Source organism: Sturnus vulgaris, chromosome 5 (assembly GCF_052056855.1).
Source record: "Sturnus vulgaris isolate bStuVul1 chromosome 5, bStuVul1.hap1, whole genome shotgun sequence".
NCBI classification, from domain to species: domain Eukaryota; kingdom Metazoa; phylum Chordata; class Aves; order Passeriformes; family Sturnidae; genus Sturnus; species Sturnus vulgaris.
In genome coordinates, this window is record NC_142247.1 from 32,289,469 (window position 1) to 32,308,322 (window position 18,854).

The 18,854-nt window shown below is 39.6% G+C and overlaps 1 protein-coding gene across 1 annotated transcript in view; it reads left to right on the plus strand.

The window, feature by feature from the left end:
• LARGE1 (LARGE xylosyl- and glucuronyltransferase 1) overlaps positions 1-18,854 on the plus strand; it is a 267,698-nt gene that overhangs the window by 146,569 nt on the left and 102,275 nt on the right. The window contains exon 7 of the mRNA XM_014889284.2: positions 18,420-18,591. Within this exon, the coding sequence (XP_014744770.1) occupies positions 18,420-18,591 (172 nt within the window). The remainder of the gene's footprint in view (positions 1-18,419; positions 18,592-18,854) is intronic.

Consider the following 18,854-nt stretch of genomic DNA (forward strand, 5'->3'; position numbering starts at 1 on the left):
AAGTTTGTGGCAATAATTTCTATGACTTCCCAGCCTGTTCTGAACAGCACCCTAAAACAAGGAAAAAAAACTACAATTTAGCAAATTGCTGTACTTACTAAGGAGGGAAGTCAAAGCACAAAGCACACCATGTTGTGAAATAATGAATACAGAGAGCTTTAGAAAGAGATGGAAAAGGGAAAAATTGATTCTTGAGAAAAATACTTTGTTTCTGTTTTTATTTTTCATTGGTTCTTCTACATGAAGCCATAAGCTGATATTAACCTAATTAGCTAGAGAGCTTCCTTCTGCTGTTTGTAGCTTCATAGCAAGGAGGAGGTTTGTTCTTACAAATCTTGTACGTGTCTATGTTACATGTGCTTTTCTGCAAATTGTAGGGTTTTTAATTAGCCTCTCAGCTGGGGAAGACAGACCTCTTAGTGTTTTCCTTCTGGTCATTTGGGTATGGTCCAATCTAGTTAAGTAAATAATAACCAAGAGAGCTTACTTCAGTGATCCCCAAATTTCTGATTTATAGGCAAAGCACTGAGCATATATGAGGCTACAGAGCAGAATTGTTTTGTCCCTCCCTCTTCACTCAGCCTGAATTTTTTTGTATGACTGGTGACCCAAATCAACACTAGACTATCTTGCATGTAACCCATAGGCTTTAGGTTGAGGACTTTCTGGCTGGAGACAGGTATTCATGCATAAATAGGTCTCTCCAGGTTTGCCCCTCTTGTTCAGAGCTCATCATTCCCCATACCAAGCAATTTCCCTGATTTCAGTGGCCAAAAAAATACAGTATGTAGTACTGAGCATAGGGGAATGTGACAGACACTGCCAAAGGAGAGCAAAGAGTTATAAACAGAGTTTTAAAAAGCCAGGAATGATGCTGGCTCATATCCAGATCATCCTGCAGGTTTTAGCAAAGACGAAAGAGGAGCTGTTTACAGACAGCTGTAGGAGCTCATCTCATTTGTTTCTTATGTAGCCCCTAGAGAGGATTTAATGATTGGTTTGGGTTCATGTATTTCACCTGCACTCTTGGGAGCTGTATTATGCTGCCTGGTGTTAAGAAAACATACAGCTGGTGCTGGATGTTTACTAGAAAGCCTGTCTTTCTCTGAAGTGATCTATGGATTCACTGTTACAGTATATACTATGTTTCAGTTTAAATGACCCTCCATAGTTCTTTTTTAAACCTGTAATCAATACCAATTTCTGACTTCTAAAAGGGTTTAAACTGAGTAATAGCATGAGAACTTTCTTCTTAGCTTTCATTCACCAGTGTTCAGTTGTTTTGGAACACATTTTAGCTGCTACAGAAAACATTTCATTTCATGTTTGTTTTTTTCCCATTGGATATGTATAAGCTTCCAGTCTTTTCCTTCTAAGGCAGCATGAGCTGGCATGTTAGATTTAAGCCCTTAAGTCCTGAGAGAAGTTCTGCTCCTGTTCCTGCTCAAACAGTGGAAGGGAGCACATAATATTAGATCCTCCATAAATAGTATGGATGCTTTTTTGTTTTCAGGTAGCTATTTAGAATTCTGGCAGCAGTTTCCAGTAGCGTATTCGTTTTTCAAAATACAGAATTTGGAGACTAAAATACTTGGTATTTAGCAGCATTTCTTAATATATCATGCAGCTCTTAAAATACATGCTGTTTAGCTTAGAGTCAGAGCAGCCAATATCCTGAAGGAAGGCGTAGAGAATTAGTCTTGGCTGTGGCTGCTGTTTTCTCTCAGGTTTTAGAGGAAAACTGGACACTGCAAGAAAGGGAAGACAAGGTACCACAGATTATATCAGAATTTCTAGGTCCAGCAAACCAATATATCTACTTTGCTTCTGTGAATTAGGCATGTCAGGTGTTCCTTCTAAAATTTAGAGACTTATTTTTCCTTTTGCAAAGTGACACAGCTGTTCACGTTCCTGTTGCACCACAAAGAGCCTAGGTTCATTCTCTCCCTAGAAGCAGGTGCTGCCAAACTACCAGCAGCCTGCTTGGAAGAGGGATGGAGCACAGGCAAGAATGGCCAGGGAAAGGTGTACCTTTGCTTGGGGTACTTGATAGGGAATGGGACAGAAGAGGAGGAGACTTAACTCTGGAGCTGAGCCAAAACAACAGCATTTCCAGGCAAAGGGTCAGACACAGTCGAGATGACATCTTGCTGCATGTATTTCTCCAAACCAGTTAGATTGAAGATTTTAACAGCCAGTTCTACTAAAATGCTTGTAGCCTTCCCCAACATAACTTGGCCTGTCTCCTCACTGCCTTGGCAATAACCTCAAGGGAGATAGATGGGTGCTTAAAAGCTCTGCCTCAATTCAAGCTATTCAGATTGTGAACTCTGTCCCATTAACTAAACTTGCTGTGTGCAGTTAGTAATCAGCAATAAGCATCCTTGAAGTGTGGGCTGCTGGTAATGGTGCCAGTAATTGAACTATTCCACAGCTACATACTTCCTTCTTGCTCTACTCAGCATGGCCCACACATAATTCTTCCAAATTTATGTGGACACATATGGCTGTGACTGCAAACTGGAAAGTTAGTTGGCAGTGTAAATTCACTTTATATGATCACTTCAGTTGTGTTAATCAGCTTTGGTCTTAATGTGGTAGATGTATCTATTACAGCAATGCATCCCACAAAATAACTGGAAACTGAAAATGGTCTTCTTTGAACATTAAATAAAAGAAAAAGAATGCCTGTGAAACATTCATCTATTACAGCTGTGATTTGCAAATATCAGGCTGGAGGGTATTGTGGATTTTTCAATTCAGTCTTACATGAAGAAACTCCAGAACAAACTATTGAAGGTGTGCAGCTTGGACACTTGGCTTCTACACTTCATTGTTAAACATGGAATCTCGTGTCAGTTCCCTCACAGGGAAACACAGGCATTAAATCCATTGTGATCTGCTCTGTCCCAGAGCAGAAGGAGCAGCTGATAAGGCAGTACTGTATGTGATGGGTGGAATACAGATGAGACGAGTTTGTTTTCCCAGATGTTGCCTGACACACTGCTGACAACATCAGGTGAACCGAAGAAGGCAGAATGTAGAATGAGCAGTTGCCTGCTCCCCAGATAGTCTCTTCATCACTGATAGAGCAGAAAAGCCATCTCCTTTAAATAGTTAAGCCCACATGTGCTGCAATTGATTTATGAACTTGGAGGGATGGTGAATAGGTTTTTGTAGTAGATAAACATTTGATCTGAAAAGGAAATAGGAAAAGCTCCATTCTTTGCTATATATATGGACAATATTCCAGCTTTTACTGTTCCCAGAAACAATTGACCACAAATCTGAGTACCAGTGCTGCATTAGGTGATTTCCTATTAGAAATGTTGATGTCTGCACACTCAGTCAAAATCGGTGGTCTGATCCAGCACAACCAAACTCATGCATGGCATAAATATCACCTATCTTTGGGCATTTACTGCAGTATGAGTTAGTAGTTAGTTAGTTCTTAGCCCCTTTCATCTGATCTTTGAAGACAGTTTGCTAGGTCAGATACTGACACCATTTGGACAGGCATCACAAAATACTCTGTTAGAAGTATTAGAAGAGTTAGAAGGGACCCACAACGATCAAGTCCAGCTCTTAAGTGAAAGGTCCATAGAGAGATTGAACCCATGACCTTGGTGTTACTAGCACCATACTCTAGCCAGCTGAGCTAATGGGCAAGGGCTATGAGATTTAAGCAGAAAAATAAAGTTTAATTCTTTAATTATGATTTTAGTGTAGCTGGCTCTCAGGGCTATGCCTGTGTGCACCCCCAGTGCACTTAAATACTCACAGTGATCCAGGAGCTCCCAGGCTTGTTGTGTGCACAGATGAGATAAAGGACTGGTTTGAGAGAGCAGCCCAAGTTGAAACCAGGTGATTGATGGAACTTCTAGCACAATGAGTATTTGACTGCTTGTTACAGGAGCGGTCCTGGTGGGAATTTCAGACAGTTCTTGAGATTTCCCAGGCAGACCCTGCTGTGCCTAGAGCAATTTGTATGCTTGAGCATGTCGATTAACATCCTGGGCAAAGAATCTGGCTGTCCCAGATATTCACAGACAGTTCCTGCTGCAAAGTTAATCAATTGTACAAGAGTAAGAAAATCAATAGGAACAGTTCCTGCATGTGCAGAAATTATCATGTAGGACAGTCTTTTGTACATACTTAAGATAGTTAGGAAATGTTTTGTGCATAGGTTAAGGTGATCTATAGTAACACATACATATCTTGCAGTGGTCAGGTAGGACCATGGGCCAGCTGCATTACAAAAATTGTACGGGAATGTGTTTTAGGGAGTCTCACCCAGTCCAGCTAGGGTGACCCTGTAAGAACCCTTGTTTTGGAGACTCCCTTTACCATCCACACTGCAAGTGTCCTGTCTGGAACATTGTATTGTCCATGCAAAAATTATTGTGAGTCAAAATCCCAATAATGTTAGCTGTTTAAAAGTATGCTCAGTATGTGAGTGTCTTGGCAGCAAATTACACCAAAAGCAACTCGAATGCCATGAAATCTTTGGATACCAGCAGAAGCTCTTCCAATGAATAATAGTAGTGATTGGGCTGTATGTATTGTAATACTGCCACATACCAGTTTTGGAACCATGATCAAATGAATACTTCGAATGGAATGGCAGCTACCACCAGCTGAGCATGGGAGAGAGGGATTCTGATGGGCAGTTGGGAAGATGTGAGGGTGTTTGATGAACAGATCATTAGCTTGGTGTTTTTCACATCAGTTTAGGAGGGTGACAACAACAGCAGTGTTGATAAAGCCTTGAACAATAAAATTGGTCAGCATTCTCCTGCCTTCCACCATCATCCTAGTCAAGATGTTCCACTGGATGTTGCAGCCACGCATAGCAATCTATCTGCAGTAATAGTGACTGACCCCTAAGCTGTCATGGAATGTAAGAGTTTGGCTGTATTTGCATTGCACTGCATGCACATTATGTATTGTTAAGGGTAGCACAGGGTTGTTTATCTGTGAAGTAGTTCACTGTGTGCCTCAGAGGCAAACACACAAGTTATAAAGCAGAAGTACACTACTTTCCTTCACTTCTTACCCACTTCATATGCAAGATCTAGTTGCTATTAATGCAATACAGAATGAGAAACCGAGCATCTGTTTATGTTGACATTCAGTTACACAGCAGTAAGTATTCAGTTAAAGTATTTCTGCAGCACTGAGGTTTTGATCTAAAACTGTCATGTGTTATGAGGGGCTTGCAGTGCTCCTGCATTTCACCAGCCTTTTGTCTTTCTGTAAAATGACCTACTGCATACATCAGTGAAATAGTAGGTATAGACTGCTGTTTCTTCCTGCCCTTTCCCCTTCTCTTTATTTTTTTAAAATATGTAAATTCAAGATTTTGGAAAACAAAGTCTATAATCACAATATTTTACAGATCTTTATAACTTGTGTAGCTTAGCTTTAGACTTGAATTTCCCCTTTATAATTGAGATTTTGTGTACTTGCTAATGGACATATTGAATACTAGAGACCTGAAGTCTCCGGTGATAAAATGGCCTGTGGTTGTGACACAGGGCCACCACGTTAAGAACAGGATCTTTTATCCATGGTTTTCAGTACAGACGACTGGAAATTAACAGACATGGTTTTGTAAGCCAAGAAATTTTCCTTCAGACTGTTTGGGAGGAAATTAGTATCCACCAAGAAACAGATAGCAATTCAAACTCCCCAGCACAGTGGAACCTTTGTGAAGAGGTCAGAATCTATCCTGAGTAGCCCAAGCAGTACTTCCTCTGTCCTCCCAGTCCCTCTTCTGCACAAAAAAAAAAAAAAAAAAAAAAGAGAGAACCATGCAACATTGGAGACTGTTATTTAGTTGCATATTTCATTATTCAGACCTAGAATATGAAGAAAGTAATTTGACATAAAATCAGACTGGGTCTTACATTTCTACCTATTCTAAACAGGTGGTCAGAAAGAAGTACCATGGAGATCGCTGAAGGTGGTCAGAAATTGGTCATGATAATGGGACTCGTAGTGCCTTTGTGACTTAGCAGTTGTCACCTGCTTAATGATGTGTAGCTTTCATCAGTAACATTACCCCTGATTCTGTGGGGGGAGGCAGGATGCCAAACATGGAATAGTTTCTTGCAGATTTTTACGTAGTTTCTCTTCAGCTCTAAAAGTAAATCTCTTCAGATTTACAAATCTAATCAGTTAATTTGACATTTAGGACTGTTAGTTTGGTATACTGAGATGAAGCCCAGTGTGATGCAAGAAGGTGCAGTATTTTCTGGACCTCTTTCAAGGGTCCCAGTCTTCCTCCAGTGTTACATTGTGCAGTGTTTCTACTACTATTCCAGAAGAAGGCCTCTGACTCTGACTTTGTAAACCCCTTGTACTTTCCTATTGTTGGTGCTTCGAAAAAACATTGGAGTTCTTTGTTAGTTTTATAATTCAGTTCTAATTGCTGTGGGCCTCTCTGTAGCTCCACCTTTTTCTTGATTCTAGGGAAAAGCAGTACAGTTGTTCTGTTCTGTGTCCACCAGGAAGACAGGATAGCTGCTCTTTGTAACATATGTGGAGTGAGGACTAAGGAGCCAACTCTCTTCCATTTAACATCACCCACATTTGTATCATAGTAGCTGACTGTGACATTTCAACAGCAAGGATTTTTGTTTGGCATTCAGCTTCTTAAACATTGCTCATTGCAGCAACATGTGCTGCAGCTCCGGGAAAAGCAATTTTAGCAGAGAATGAGAAAAATATGAATAACTGCACATGAGATTTTCTAAAAATTATTCAGTTTGACAAAAATTAAAAAGAGTGCTCTGGGAAACCCTAAAAAAGACACAGCGTCTCAACCTAACTTGGGCAGCTATCACTTGTTCCCTGCATCCCCATTACAACAACTGCTTCCTCAGAACATTATCCTATGAGAAATGAGAGCATTTTACTGTCCTAATCTTGGATGAACAGAAGTTATTTGGACAGTTTGGTCTGCATGGGAGTATAGGTTATATATCCCCTGTACTTGCTGGGGAGAGTTAATGGTCGTCCTGTGCTCCAGCACAATTTCTTTCTTTGGCACCTGGAGGTAAAAAGCTGGGAAGACATATAATGACTAGAGTTAGATGGTCTTAGATCTTAATGGTTTTTCACTTGGCTCACATAGACACCTCCCTGTGAAAGGGCATTTGATTAATCACAGAAGATCAGCAGTGACTGTTGAAGGCATTCCTAGTGAGGTTCAGTATTGATGTGAGCATTTTATTAAAATGTTTAGTGAGTCTTGCTTCTAGATTGACTAAGAACTGAAGTATATGCATTTCTATGTCTGATTGATAAAAAGATAGGAGGCTTCAAGGACTCCAGGAATATTCTTGATTCACAACCAGGAAGCTGAAATGGTTATATTTCCTCATTTGTAAAGTATATGGTATTGGCTTATTTCTAAGAAACAACTGACATTCAGGGAAGTGTTGGGCAATGATCAGATATGAGCTACTTCCCATGGAGCAGTTCAGCAGGCAGTGTAGGCACAAAGTATTCTGAAGGACTGGGGCTGAGATAGTCATTCTTGTGGAGAAAAATTATGTTCACCTTGTCTGGGCACACCTTTGTGTGTGACACGTTTTCACAGCACTGAAAATGACAAAGTCGTGCTGTGTGCCTGGCACAGCACAAGCAAACACTGAAGTCACTCTTCTCATAGGTCTTCTGAAACCATCTCAGTCTAGGCAAGGGTGTCCAGGCTGATTTTAATCTAAATACTTGCTTTAAAGGGGGGGATCTATTAATGAAATTCGTTGTTAATGAAATGCCATTGACATCACCTCTTTTTGGGTCACCTTGGTATGAGAATATTTGAACTTCTAAATTGAGAAATTTTGTTTTTGTTAGTGGAGTTGCCACTTTTCAGGTCAATCTGCAGTTCTACAAAGTTTCATTTTTTGAGATACATGGTAAGGTAATTAATGAGGTGCCACTCTTTCTAATAACAAAGGAAAATAATGCTTTTTCGCCTCTTGCCACATTTGCTGCTTCTTGCACTAGGTTATTGTTAATTTTGCTTGTTCTTAATTGTAATACCTTTTATCATTTATAATTCTTTCTATTCTAGATGTATTCCTGGAGCATTTTAGTCCCCAGGAGTTTTGATATATTATAATACTTAGCACTAAGAAAGGAATCCTGCTTCATGTCATTTTTGCCATGAAGCAATAATTGTGATATAAGAAATTCCACTCACCTGGCCTCCAACTCTGCGGAGTGGAGGATTAATTTTTTTCCCTCAAATTCTTTGCTTTTGGTGAAAATAAGAGACTGAAGAGTTCTTCATGGGTCGTAGCATTTATTCCACTAGTTGGATGTGTGTTCTACCCACAAATGGCTATTTTTTTCTGTTGCAGCATTTTCTGCTGTTGAAGTTCTACTTTTTTACTATTTTTACTCTTTAGGCAGAAACAGTAAAAGTTTAGGTCTGGAGAAAGGTGATTTCACTGGTGAGATGCCTGATAGTAGGTAGGGATTTTCTTCTGAATACAAGAATGGATCTTTTTTCTCATATGTATTTGCTATGTTTTGACTTTGTGTTAGGGTATCAGAGATCTGGTGGAAGCTGCATTCTCAAATCTTTTCCACAAACCATCCTAAGACATCAGGAAAGCTCTTCATTGAGAGGGCCAATGGAACAGGCTCCCCAGGGTCATGTCACCAAGCTCTTGAGCTCTGGACTCCAAGCCTGACTGTGGACAAACCTGTTAGTCATATGTTAGTCAAACCTGTTAGTCAAACCTGTTGGTTTTAGGTAGTCCTGTGAGGAGCAGGGAGTTGCACTCAATGATTCTTATGAATCCCATCTAACTTGAGTTAGTTTATGGTTCTATGATTCTTTATTTTGCAACTCTGGCTGTCGAATACTGTTTTTTATGGATACAAACTGCTTGGGGATCTTTCAGGCTTAAAAGTCATTCCCTCAACATTTTTGATGTCTGGTTGAAAATGTTTTTGCACATTCTAACTAGTATTTTAGACCTTCAATCTCCTGCCAGGCATTACTTAGTTAGCAACAGTCACTGTAACTCTTCTGTAACCTTCTTTCATGATCCTTAAAAAAGAATTTTTCGGTAGGGAAAGAATCCCACTTCAGATAAATTTTGGTAACCGAGTTCCAGCTGTCTATCCAAGAAAACGTGTTTATGCAGGATATGCTGTTGCTTTTTATTCTGGACAGTGAATCTTGATGACACCTGTTTGTTATCCTGACATCATGCAAAATACAAGTTGTGTGCCTTTGGGCTTTGACCCCAAGAGCTGCATGGAAATGTGCTAGAACATGGAATGGCTGCAGCTAATGCATATGGACTTGCATAGTTACTAAAGTGAAAAAGCTGACAGTGATAATATTTTCAGGATTTGTGTCTTCCCTGATGAATTAGCACAAAGAGCTTGTTGATTGAGTTCACTAGCAATTAAAGCGGGCAATTGATCTTTCTTATCTTTCCATACAGATGAAGCGAGAAGGGCAGCCATGAGTTTTCACCACTGGCAAATTCTAGCCACATCTACCTGTCAGTCAGCTTTTAGCAGAAAGCTCTGGCTTCCTGCCATTTTATCTGCTTCAGCTTGTTTGTCTCTTTTCACTCATTCACTGACAGGAAGAAAAAAAAAGGCTTTATCTTATCTTCTAGGGAAGATTTGTACTTTTGCCTCTTCTGCAGAGGTGGGACTGGGAGGTTGGTGTTTGGCTAGTTCTCACTGACCTCCCTCGGGATTCTCAGACCCTTTTAGGTCCTCCAGCCTTGACTGCTGCACTGAAAACAGCAGGAGCTGGTGCCAGAGGCCTCAAAGGGACAAGAAACGGCACTAACTGAGACTGGCCAAACTTTTCCATTCTGCAGTCTCATCTTGCACAAATGAAGAGAGGAAAATAAAGAGGGCATTCAGCGTTTTGGAGATAGCAAGAAAGAGTGAAGAAATGTAGAAAGTCTCAAATGAGAGTAAAGAAAAGGATTCAAATAGAAACTGGCCATTTGAGTTTGAAGGGGCTAAATAAGGTAGGAGAAAAGCCAGCTAAATACCTAAGGGAAAGGAGATAGTCCTTAAAGATCCCAGTAGGTGAATTACCTTTTGGTCTTTTATTTTCTGAAGAAGTTATATGGCTGAATGTCTTGTTACCTGAATGCCAGAGACCGAAAAAAAAAAAAGCCACATCAGTTTTACTTTTTGTCTGCAGTTGCATCCAAATAAAGCGTGAATAAGCTCTTGGCACCCTCAGTTAATTTTGTTGTTAAGGAAGTTGTTTTGAAGGAGCATCTTTAAATCAGGTTTTTCCCACTTGTCTGCCCTTTGTGTGCATGTGTGTATTGGTGAGAGATTTGGAAAGAAAATTAAAAAAAAAAAAAGAAAAAAGTCCTCAACATCAGTCAGACTGTGTTATGGACTTTGCTACAGAGATGAGAATTAATTTGCAGTTATTTTCCTTTGCTGTACGCTGATGCTGATTTTGGAGTTTTGTTTGTTCTGCCTTTTTAATATCTAATCTTCTTTCCAGTTGTGGCTTGCTCTGTGTTTCTGCATTTGCTCTACATTATTCAAGACCCAGAGGTTCAAATAATCATCCATTTCTATCTCAACCTTTTTGCTCACTGTTATTTGTATCCAGACCTGTTGCACACATATGTGGAAGATATCCTCTGTTTCTTAAAGTGAAAGATGAGGCAGAGTCCTATTAAAGTCAGCAGTGCTTCTGTGATGAGCAAGAACAGCCACAAAGGCCAGCAGAAATAGAAAAATTATTTTAGCAAAGATATATAAATTCCTTTCTCCTTACAATTGTTTCTTAGAGCAAGTTATTTCTTAAAATACTCAGAAACCAGAAATTCTAAATGTAGAAAAGTTACCCAGCTTTGCTGGATTTTTGGTTTCCTTGACAACCATTCATATAAATAGTAAGGACTTGGTATGGGGGGGAATATCAGTATAATCAAAACCAGGAAAAAACTAAATTCAGTGTGGAAACTACAAATTATCCAGCAAACATTAATAGAAGAGTCTGTTTTTTGTTTAAATAAGGCTCTTCTGTTAATATTTGCTGGATGCCTGACAAGGATGGAGCAAAGGCAGTGGTTTTCTGAAGGTGAGATGCAATGATATTCCTTTTGGCATTCCTTCTGAGAAAACTATTGGTGATGACATTAACCTTCTTCCTCTCAGGATCTTTGATGACTTAGAATTTCTCAATCTGGGTTGTTTCTTTCATTATTATTTTTATGGTTATCTCTGAAAAAGAAATGTGCTAAAGAAAGGCATGAATGTTTACTCGTATTTAAATGCTTACCTATTTGTCTCCTTCCTCAATGATTCAGTTAACCCAGTTTCTGCAACAAGGTGTTGATACTGCTCTTCTGGAAGCATGAGAGTGAAAAAGAGGATGGTCAGTCATATGTCCTGCAAAGAGCTTAGATATTGTGAGGTATAGTCAGTGTAAAATGAATTAATTCTAGTTAATTCTAATTCTAGAACTAATTCTGAGCAGTGCAAGTGCTGCTGGAATTGTGACTCAAGTTTCAGGAACGTTGGAAGAGGTATGGCATATATTCACAGCAGGATGAAGTTCTCCCTGTGTGAAAAACAGTGATGAGAAAAAACGTGCATCAAGAAAACTTCCTGTCCTGTGCCAGCAAATCAATATTGTTCATTTACCCCTCTTTTTATGTTTTATGTTGCAAATTACAAAATATGATCATCATTAAAGCGGTGGCAGTATTTTCCTCCAGTTTAGAAGTGACATGAAAGCCTTAGTTCTGTTAGCTTTGTCTTAAATGAAGGCCACATGATCTAAAAAACCAATATCTTGCTACTTGCAGTGCTCATGGTAGCAGCAAAGCACTAAGCAAGTAATGAAAAAGCTGTGAAAACAAGTTGTCAGCTGCGTCTAGAAAGTTAATTTATCCAGTCTGAAGAAATAACAATTTTTATTGTTACCTGATTCACACATCAGAATTTCGGGGCTGTTTCTCATGCCTGGGACATTTGTAAGGGCTGCCTGGAGCCAGCAGCTGCAAAAGACTTAGGCTGATTTTCCTTCACAGAGATCCCTCCCTCTACAGTTCTTTCACCATGTAGATTGCACTGTTTTTCAGATCAGTGTCAGATGCAATTCAGATACAACTTCAGATAACACTCTGTGATTTTGCTGTGGCCTGGAAGTTTTGCTCTTTTAAGATTTCGAAGTTAATCATGTGACTGATGCAGTTTTCAAGGAAGATGGTGCCTGTGTTGAAGTTAGTTAAGAGAAGTAGATGCCAAACTTCTGGATATCCCTGTTTCCATTGAGTAATTTATTACAAAACTTGATTCATATTTCTCTTTGTTTTAATTAGTCTCTTCTGAATGCTAAGTATTTTTAATGGTGAAACCTGGCGTGAAGGCTCTGGGGAGGCAAAATCTATAGACTGCATTTTCTACTTCTCTCTGCCTTTTCTGTTTTCTTAGTTCTTCTATTTGCTGCTGGCTGTTTCTCTAGCATAGGGAATCTGGAGCCATTGAGTCTGGTGATAGAATTGGGTTGTGTTTGATCTCATTTATGAGCCCACCTCTGAGGTGGGGGAGGAGGCATGCAAGTGACACTTTGTGCCACCAGGGCTGCTGATTCTCAGCCTGGTGCCATCACTTCAGCCAGCCTGACCTACAGCCTCCTGCAAGGCACTGACCTTTGTGGTGCTTCAGTGGAGCCAGCCAAGCAGCAAGGGCGTCTTCGATTTGGAGTGGGGAAGGGGATACTGTGTCATAGCTCTGCATTATTTTGATTTTTTTTTTTCTCCCAAACATACCTAGGAAGATGCTGTGAATGTAGTGACAAAATCAATATGGTATTGAAGGTTGCATTTTTCCAGCATAAAGTGTTTAAGGACATGCTGCCAGGGAAAACACTTTATCAGCCAAAATTCCATCTTACCACGCTGAACAAGGAGCACTTTTTGTAGCTCAGAGGGCTCTATGGTGCTATATATTCTGTGAGGAATTTCATAAAGTAAATGGAAAAAAAACTGTTTAACAGAGAAGGAGGTCTTGACAGGAGCTTCATGAAGTTCAACAAGAAGTGCAAAATCTTGCACCTGGACACTATGATCCACCATGTACCTAGCTGGACATGCTAAGACAAGCTTGAAAGCAGCTTGGCAGAAAATGATCTGGGGATCCTGGTGGACATCTGGTCAGACGTGAGTCAGGAATTTGCCCTTGCATAAATGGCTGCATTCGATGAAACACTGACAGCAGATCAAGGGGTGTGACCCTTCCCCTCTGCTCAGCACTGGTGAGGCCATGCCTGGAGGGATGGATCCAGACTGAGTTCTGGGCACTTCAGTACAAGAGAGACATGAAAATAATGGAGAATCCAGCCAAGGGCCACGAATACAATGAAGGAGTTGAGCCACCTCACATGCAAGGAAAGGTGGGAGAGCTGGCACTGTTCAGCAAGAGAAGAGAAGGCTTGGAGGGGGATCTTATCTTTGAACATAAATACTTGGAGGGAAGGTGTGAAAAAGAACCAGGATCTCTTCAGAGGTGCCCAGTGACAGAACACGAGGCAGTGGGCACAAACTGAAATACAGGAGCAGTCCTCTGGACATCAAGAAATGTTCTTTTACTGTGAGGTTAACCAAGCACTGGCACAGGGTGTCCAGAGAGATTGTGGAGTCTTCATCCTTGGACACAGTCAAAAGCTCTGGACATGGTCCCATGCCACTGGCTCTGGGTGGCCATGTGTGCCAGGGGGAGGTTGGACCAAATGACTCCCAGAAGTCCCTTCCAAGCTCGTTCTGTGATTTTGTGATACCGTGTGGAACACAACCCATTCATCAGGAAAAGTCAGGATAGAACTTCCTTCTGGTAGGGAGATAATCAGAAGTCGTTAATGGGGGCAATGCTTTTAGAAGGGAAAATTATTTTTAGAAAGGAAATGCAGTCTTAAGTTTATGCAGTTGCTAGCTAAAACTTTTGAGAGCTTTTTTTAATGGTACTCTTATATATCACCTTCCAATCCAAGAAGCATGTAGCAAATCAGGCTATTAGGCTTTCTGTCAACCTCCAGTCTTCAGATAAGATGGTAAACAATGAGAGAAAATGTACAGTCCTACAGTCCCATATAGCTTTCCTCTGCTTTTGTGCTTGCTATTGTTTTGGTGCTTCAGTCTGTGTATGTGTAAACAAGCACTAAGGTAAGAAAGCAAATACATCATCTCTTTTCTTGTGTTTCATCTCACTGCTGTGTTTATCATTATTTTAGTAATGTGGAAAAGAGGATGAGGGCAGAAAAGTCGTATTTGCAAAGTATCTTGGTATGCAAGATTAATAGCCTTTAAGAGCATGGCATTTAAATAGAAATGTAATAACAATGGAATATAGTGAATTGGACTTTTACCAAATACGAAACTCTATCCTAATTTGACCTAATTAATAGATGAACAATCCACCAAAAGTTACTAATCAACAAAAATACCACCAGTAGCTCCAAAAATTGGTGCAACTCGCTGCAGAATGGGAATCTATTTGAGGGCAATATTGGTGTAGAATTCCCCTGGGTTTGTATTCTTCAGTAGGTACCTGCCACCATCCACTATATCATGCCAGCTACTGAGCTCGGTGGATGATCGATCTGACACAATACAGGCACTCCAAAGTATTTTGTCCTTCTGTGTTGGTCACTCTTCTGTTCATGCTGGTACTGTTTTCCAAACTTGTTTTATGCTGAGTCTACAAATCCAAGCCTCCATTCCTTTCAAAGAGGCTCAGATGGAACAGTCAGTATTCACCTGGGAAGCCTGGGCAAGTTTCCCCATCATCTCTTTGTGGGGGAAAAGAGCATATTAAAAAAATCATGCAGTTTCCTAAAAAAGTACAGTTTAAGAGTCAAAATCTGGCTGGATATATATGACTTGGTGCAAGAGTTGCTCTTTGTGACTGTAACGTGTGGGCAGCCAGACTCAAGTGTTTTAAAAAAATATAAATACCTAAATACTTGGGAGTGTAGTCATTATACAGTTCATTCACAAACGGAGAACAAGCCACCATTTCCCCCCTCTCTCTGTCAAGGAAACTGGAAGCTTGATTTTAAGCTTCATGCCTATATCAGACTTCTCTCTTACAAACAACACTTTTGCTAACTGTAATGAGCATTTATACAGTGGTAGCAACTGTGAGAGAGCTGAGTCAGGCTGTGTACAGCAAATCTGATTTGGTCAGCTATTCCCAGAGATTCAGCACAGTTAGGGAAGACAACTTGCTGGTGAAGTATGACTGAGCATAAAGGCTGTTTTTCCCACCCCTCTGGTGTTTACCAGGTGATCAGTTACATGCTGCATGCAGACTCCTGGGCTTATGATTTTTAAATTCAAATAATTTAGGTGACTTAGTTTGTCTTCAGGATTCAATTACAAAAAGAATAAAGATGGTTCTGTTGAAAGACCTTTAGTGAGTAGATGCTATTTCACTTAACTTAAAAAATCAATGTCAGCACCAGCTAAATGCTTTTCTTTACTCTTCTCTCATTAACAAAAACACAGATCTTGAGAGCTAGAGATCCAAGGTGTGCTATTTCTGCTGAACTGGGAATTATACAAATGGCAAAGTCTGTCAGACTGTTTTGTTTCACTCTCTTTTACTAACTCTATTATTTAATGTTACTGATGTATCTTCTAGGAATATTTGTTCTCTGAAGCCAACAATGATGTAGCTTGTTAGCAGATGATTCACAAACATGCCATATATGGGCCATTTTAACTATCCTAGAGCAACAAAATTGTATTAAAACTTAGAGAAAGTATTTCGACAATAGTTAGAAAAATGGTTTTTCGACCTGAGGCTACATCCTTCTTCTCACAAGACAGAGAATCTCCATTTCCCCCTGCCCCTGCAATGATTTGAGGTGATGCAGAATAACCTCCAGGTCCTGGCCAAAACTAGGACAAGGTTTAAGCACTTTTTCCAATGTTGAGCCTGTGTATTTCTTCTACTAAGATTATGTAGTACCCAGAGTGAGCCTTCACAGTGCTCTTATGTAGAGTAAGGAGTTTTTCTTACCACAGTTTCAGAACTGTTACATTATTCATGAATAGCAAAGCCATGAAGAAATTATGCTGGGGGCTAATTAGGATCTCTGTTTGTGTCTTAGTTAACTCTGCATCACAGGAGAGGAAACTGTGGATAAATTGATCTGATTGAGAGTCCAGGCTTCAACATATCCTCAAATCCAACACGTACTAGCCAGCCGCGATGGACCATTTGGAACAGGGGCTGCCCTTTCCATTTTTGAAAGTGGTGCTTTCAGACATCAGGCTTTTGGATGGCAGGCTTTTGGCTTCTGTGTGCCAGATCAGAAGAAACTGCCAGACAAGGGTTTCTTCCCTGCAGTATACATGGCAGTGGTGTTAGAAATGGGAATCCTGAGAGCAAAGAAAATAACTGCACTTTGAAGGTGATTTACTTTTCCACCCACCTTTTACTTTCCCTGCTTGTGTCAGGCTATTCATGCAATATATGAACCCCTACCTTTTTTAATTTATTTGTGTAAACACACTCGGTGTTTTTCTAGAAAAATATTTCAGCTGATAAAATGAAGGACATGCCATCCAAAATTAATAACATAGCAACGGGTAAAAGCAAGCTCAAGTCGTTAAAATGTCTCTAACACTTTTAATGTGTCAGGTATGACTGGTCTAGCTCAAGGATATCAGGTGGCTGATTCAGAACAATATGGTTTGCAGAAGCAAAGTAGATACTGCTTTGTATAAAGTAGATACACCAGGATGTGATCATCCATTCCTAAAGCCACCACGTGGAAAAGCGAAGATCACAAATAAGTAGAGTTGGGAGGGTATGAATTTGAAATTATCTCTGTTACACACAGAAGACGTTTCTGGAGAGCATTGAGGTTTTCAATAAACCAACCAATACTTCACACTTCAGTTTGGACTTTCTGTTTTTATTTTATGAGAATCTGCCTTTCCTGCCTTTCCCCTGAAATTCTTGTCTTTCTCCTTATAGGTTCATTCTGCTTCCCTCTGTGTTTTTAATGAACTTTGCAGTGCCCTGATACAGGAATCCTGAGAATACAGAGAAAGTTGTGTGCCATTTTTAAAGGGAATAGAGGAGGTCAACTTACATCATCAGAGGCCTTGCTTCTTTATATTCAAAAAGAAATGTGCTCTAAGCACCTGTTATTAGCCTTTCTTCAACCATGCTTCTAACTTCCAAATGTAGGAACTCGTTCTCTTGCAGGTTTTCTCTAATGATTTTTGGGGAAATTATTTTTTTTATGCAAATGTTTTTTCATATAATAAAATTTACAATGGCAGTGAATAGATAAGAGGTAGTTAAACAACAGAATAAATCTCCTCAGTTTTATGAATACACAGAGCTTCTGCCTACTTTCTCCAGAGTGTAACATGCCAGGACAAATCCTGAAATCTGTCTCACTCAAGTTTTTTGTACACAAAATGCTAAATTAAGTTAATGAGAGCACAGCTCAAGGGAAAACTTAAAATCTGGAATTGTAGTGCATGCTCCTTAAAACAAACAAGGATTTTCAGACAGCGGAATAGGAACTTCTCAAAGACTTCTAATATCCCATTTTAAGCAGAAACTTTTGGTATTTGAGAACTCAAATCTCGCAGAAAGAAGGCTAAACACAGCTTGTGGAACATCCTGGTCCCAATAGTACAATGCAGTACAGAATTTAGTCTCCCAACTTTTATTTTAGAAGCTGTCCAAATGGTTTTTTTTGGCTCTTACTGAAGAAACAAAAATGTTTGAGTTTGCCACGTTCAATACATAAAAACAAAAATGTGGCTGACAATTTTCTGTCACTTTCTCTACATTTGAGCATGTCTTTGGGACCTCAGTAGGTTTAAGTTAAAGATGCAAGGCTTAAGGAAAATTTGAGTTTGTAAGAAACAGGTGTTTTTTTGCAATTTTCTGATTCATTATTTCAGATGACTGGCCTTTTGAAATTTTGACCACCAAATCTATAAAAAATATAAAGAAAATATTATGCCTGTTACTTCTGTATCAGAGAAAATTTTGAGAATGACAACTTTTTTTTGGTTGAAAATGAAAGTAATATACAATACACCTGAAGTTTTAGACTAAAAATGTATTTCAGTTTTATCAGGACACGTGGATGTCTCAGAATGAATTCTACCAGACCAGAAAGGCTCAACTAATTTTGTTATATTGTGTGAAGAGATTGCCTCAAAGAACTCTTTTTTCCCAAGCTTCCAGAAGCTTTAGTGTATTTCAGAGCTTCCGAAGTAAATTTAAAACCAGGCTTTTAGATGACTTTCCACCTCAGAGATCTTCCACTATGACAAGAAACCAGTGTCAGGAAAATTTTCTCTTTCTAATGAAGATTATTTTTTCTTCTTCTTTCCGACTTCCCATTTCCTGTCAAGTCTGAAGTGTCTTGGATCCCCAACAAACACTACTCTGGGATTTACGGGCTGATGAAGTTGGTTCTGACTAAGACTCTACCTTCCAATCTTGAGCGAGTCATTGTCCTCGACACAGACATTACATTTGCCACTGACATTGCTGAGCTATGGGCCGTCTTTCACAAGTTCAAAGGTATTTTAATGATTTTTTTACTGTCCTTATTTAAGGGGGGGAGAATGATGAGGCAAGCAATGCAGTGGGGATTAAAGGGCAAGCTGAGGTTTGTTAAATGTTTTCACTCTTTCAGTTTTTGGTGTTTGAATATAATTATTCTCTTTGTGACCTCTTTTCTCAGTGATGTTCTGTATAGAATAATTGACAACACCAATTATCTATGTATTTTGCTTTATTGGTCTAATTATTTGGGGCAGGTGAGAGCCTGACAATACAGTAGA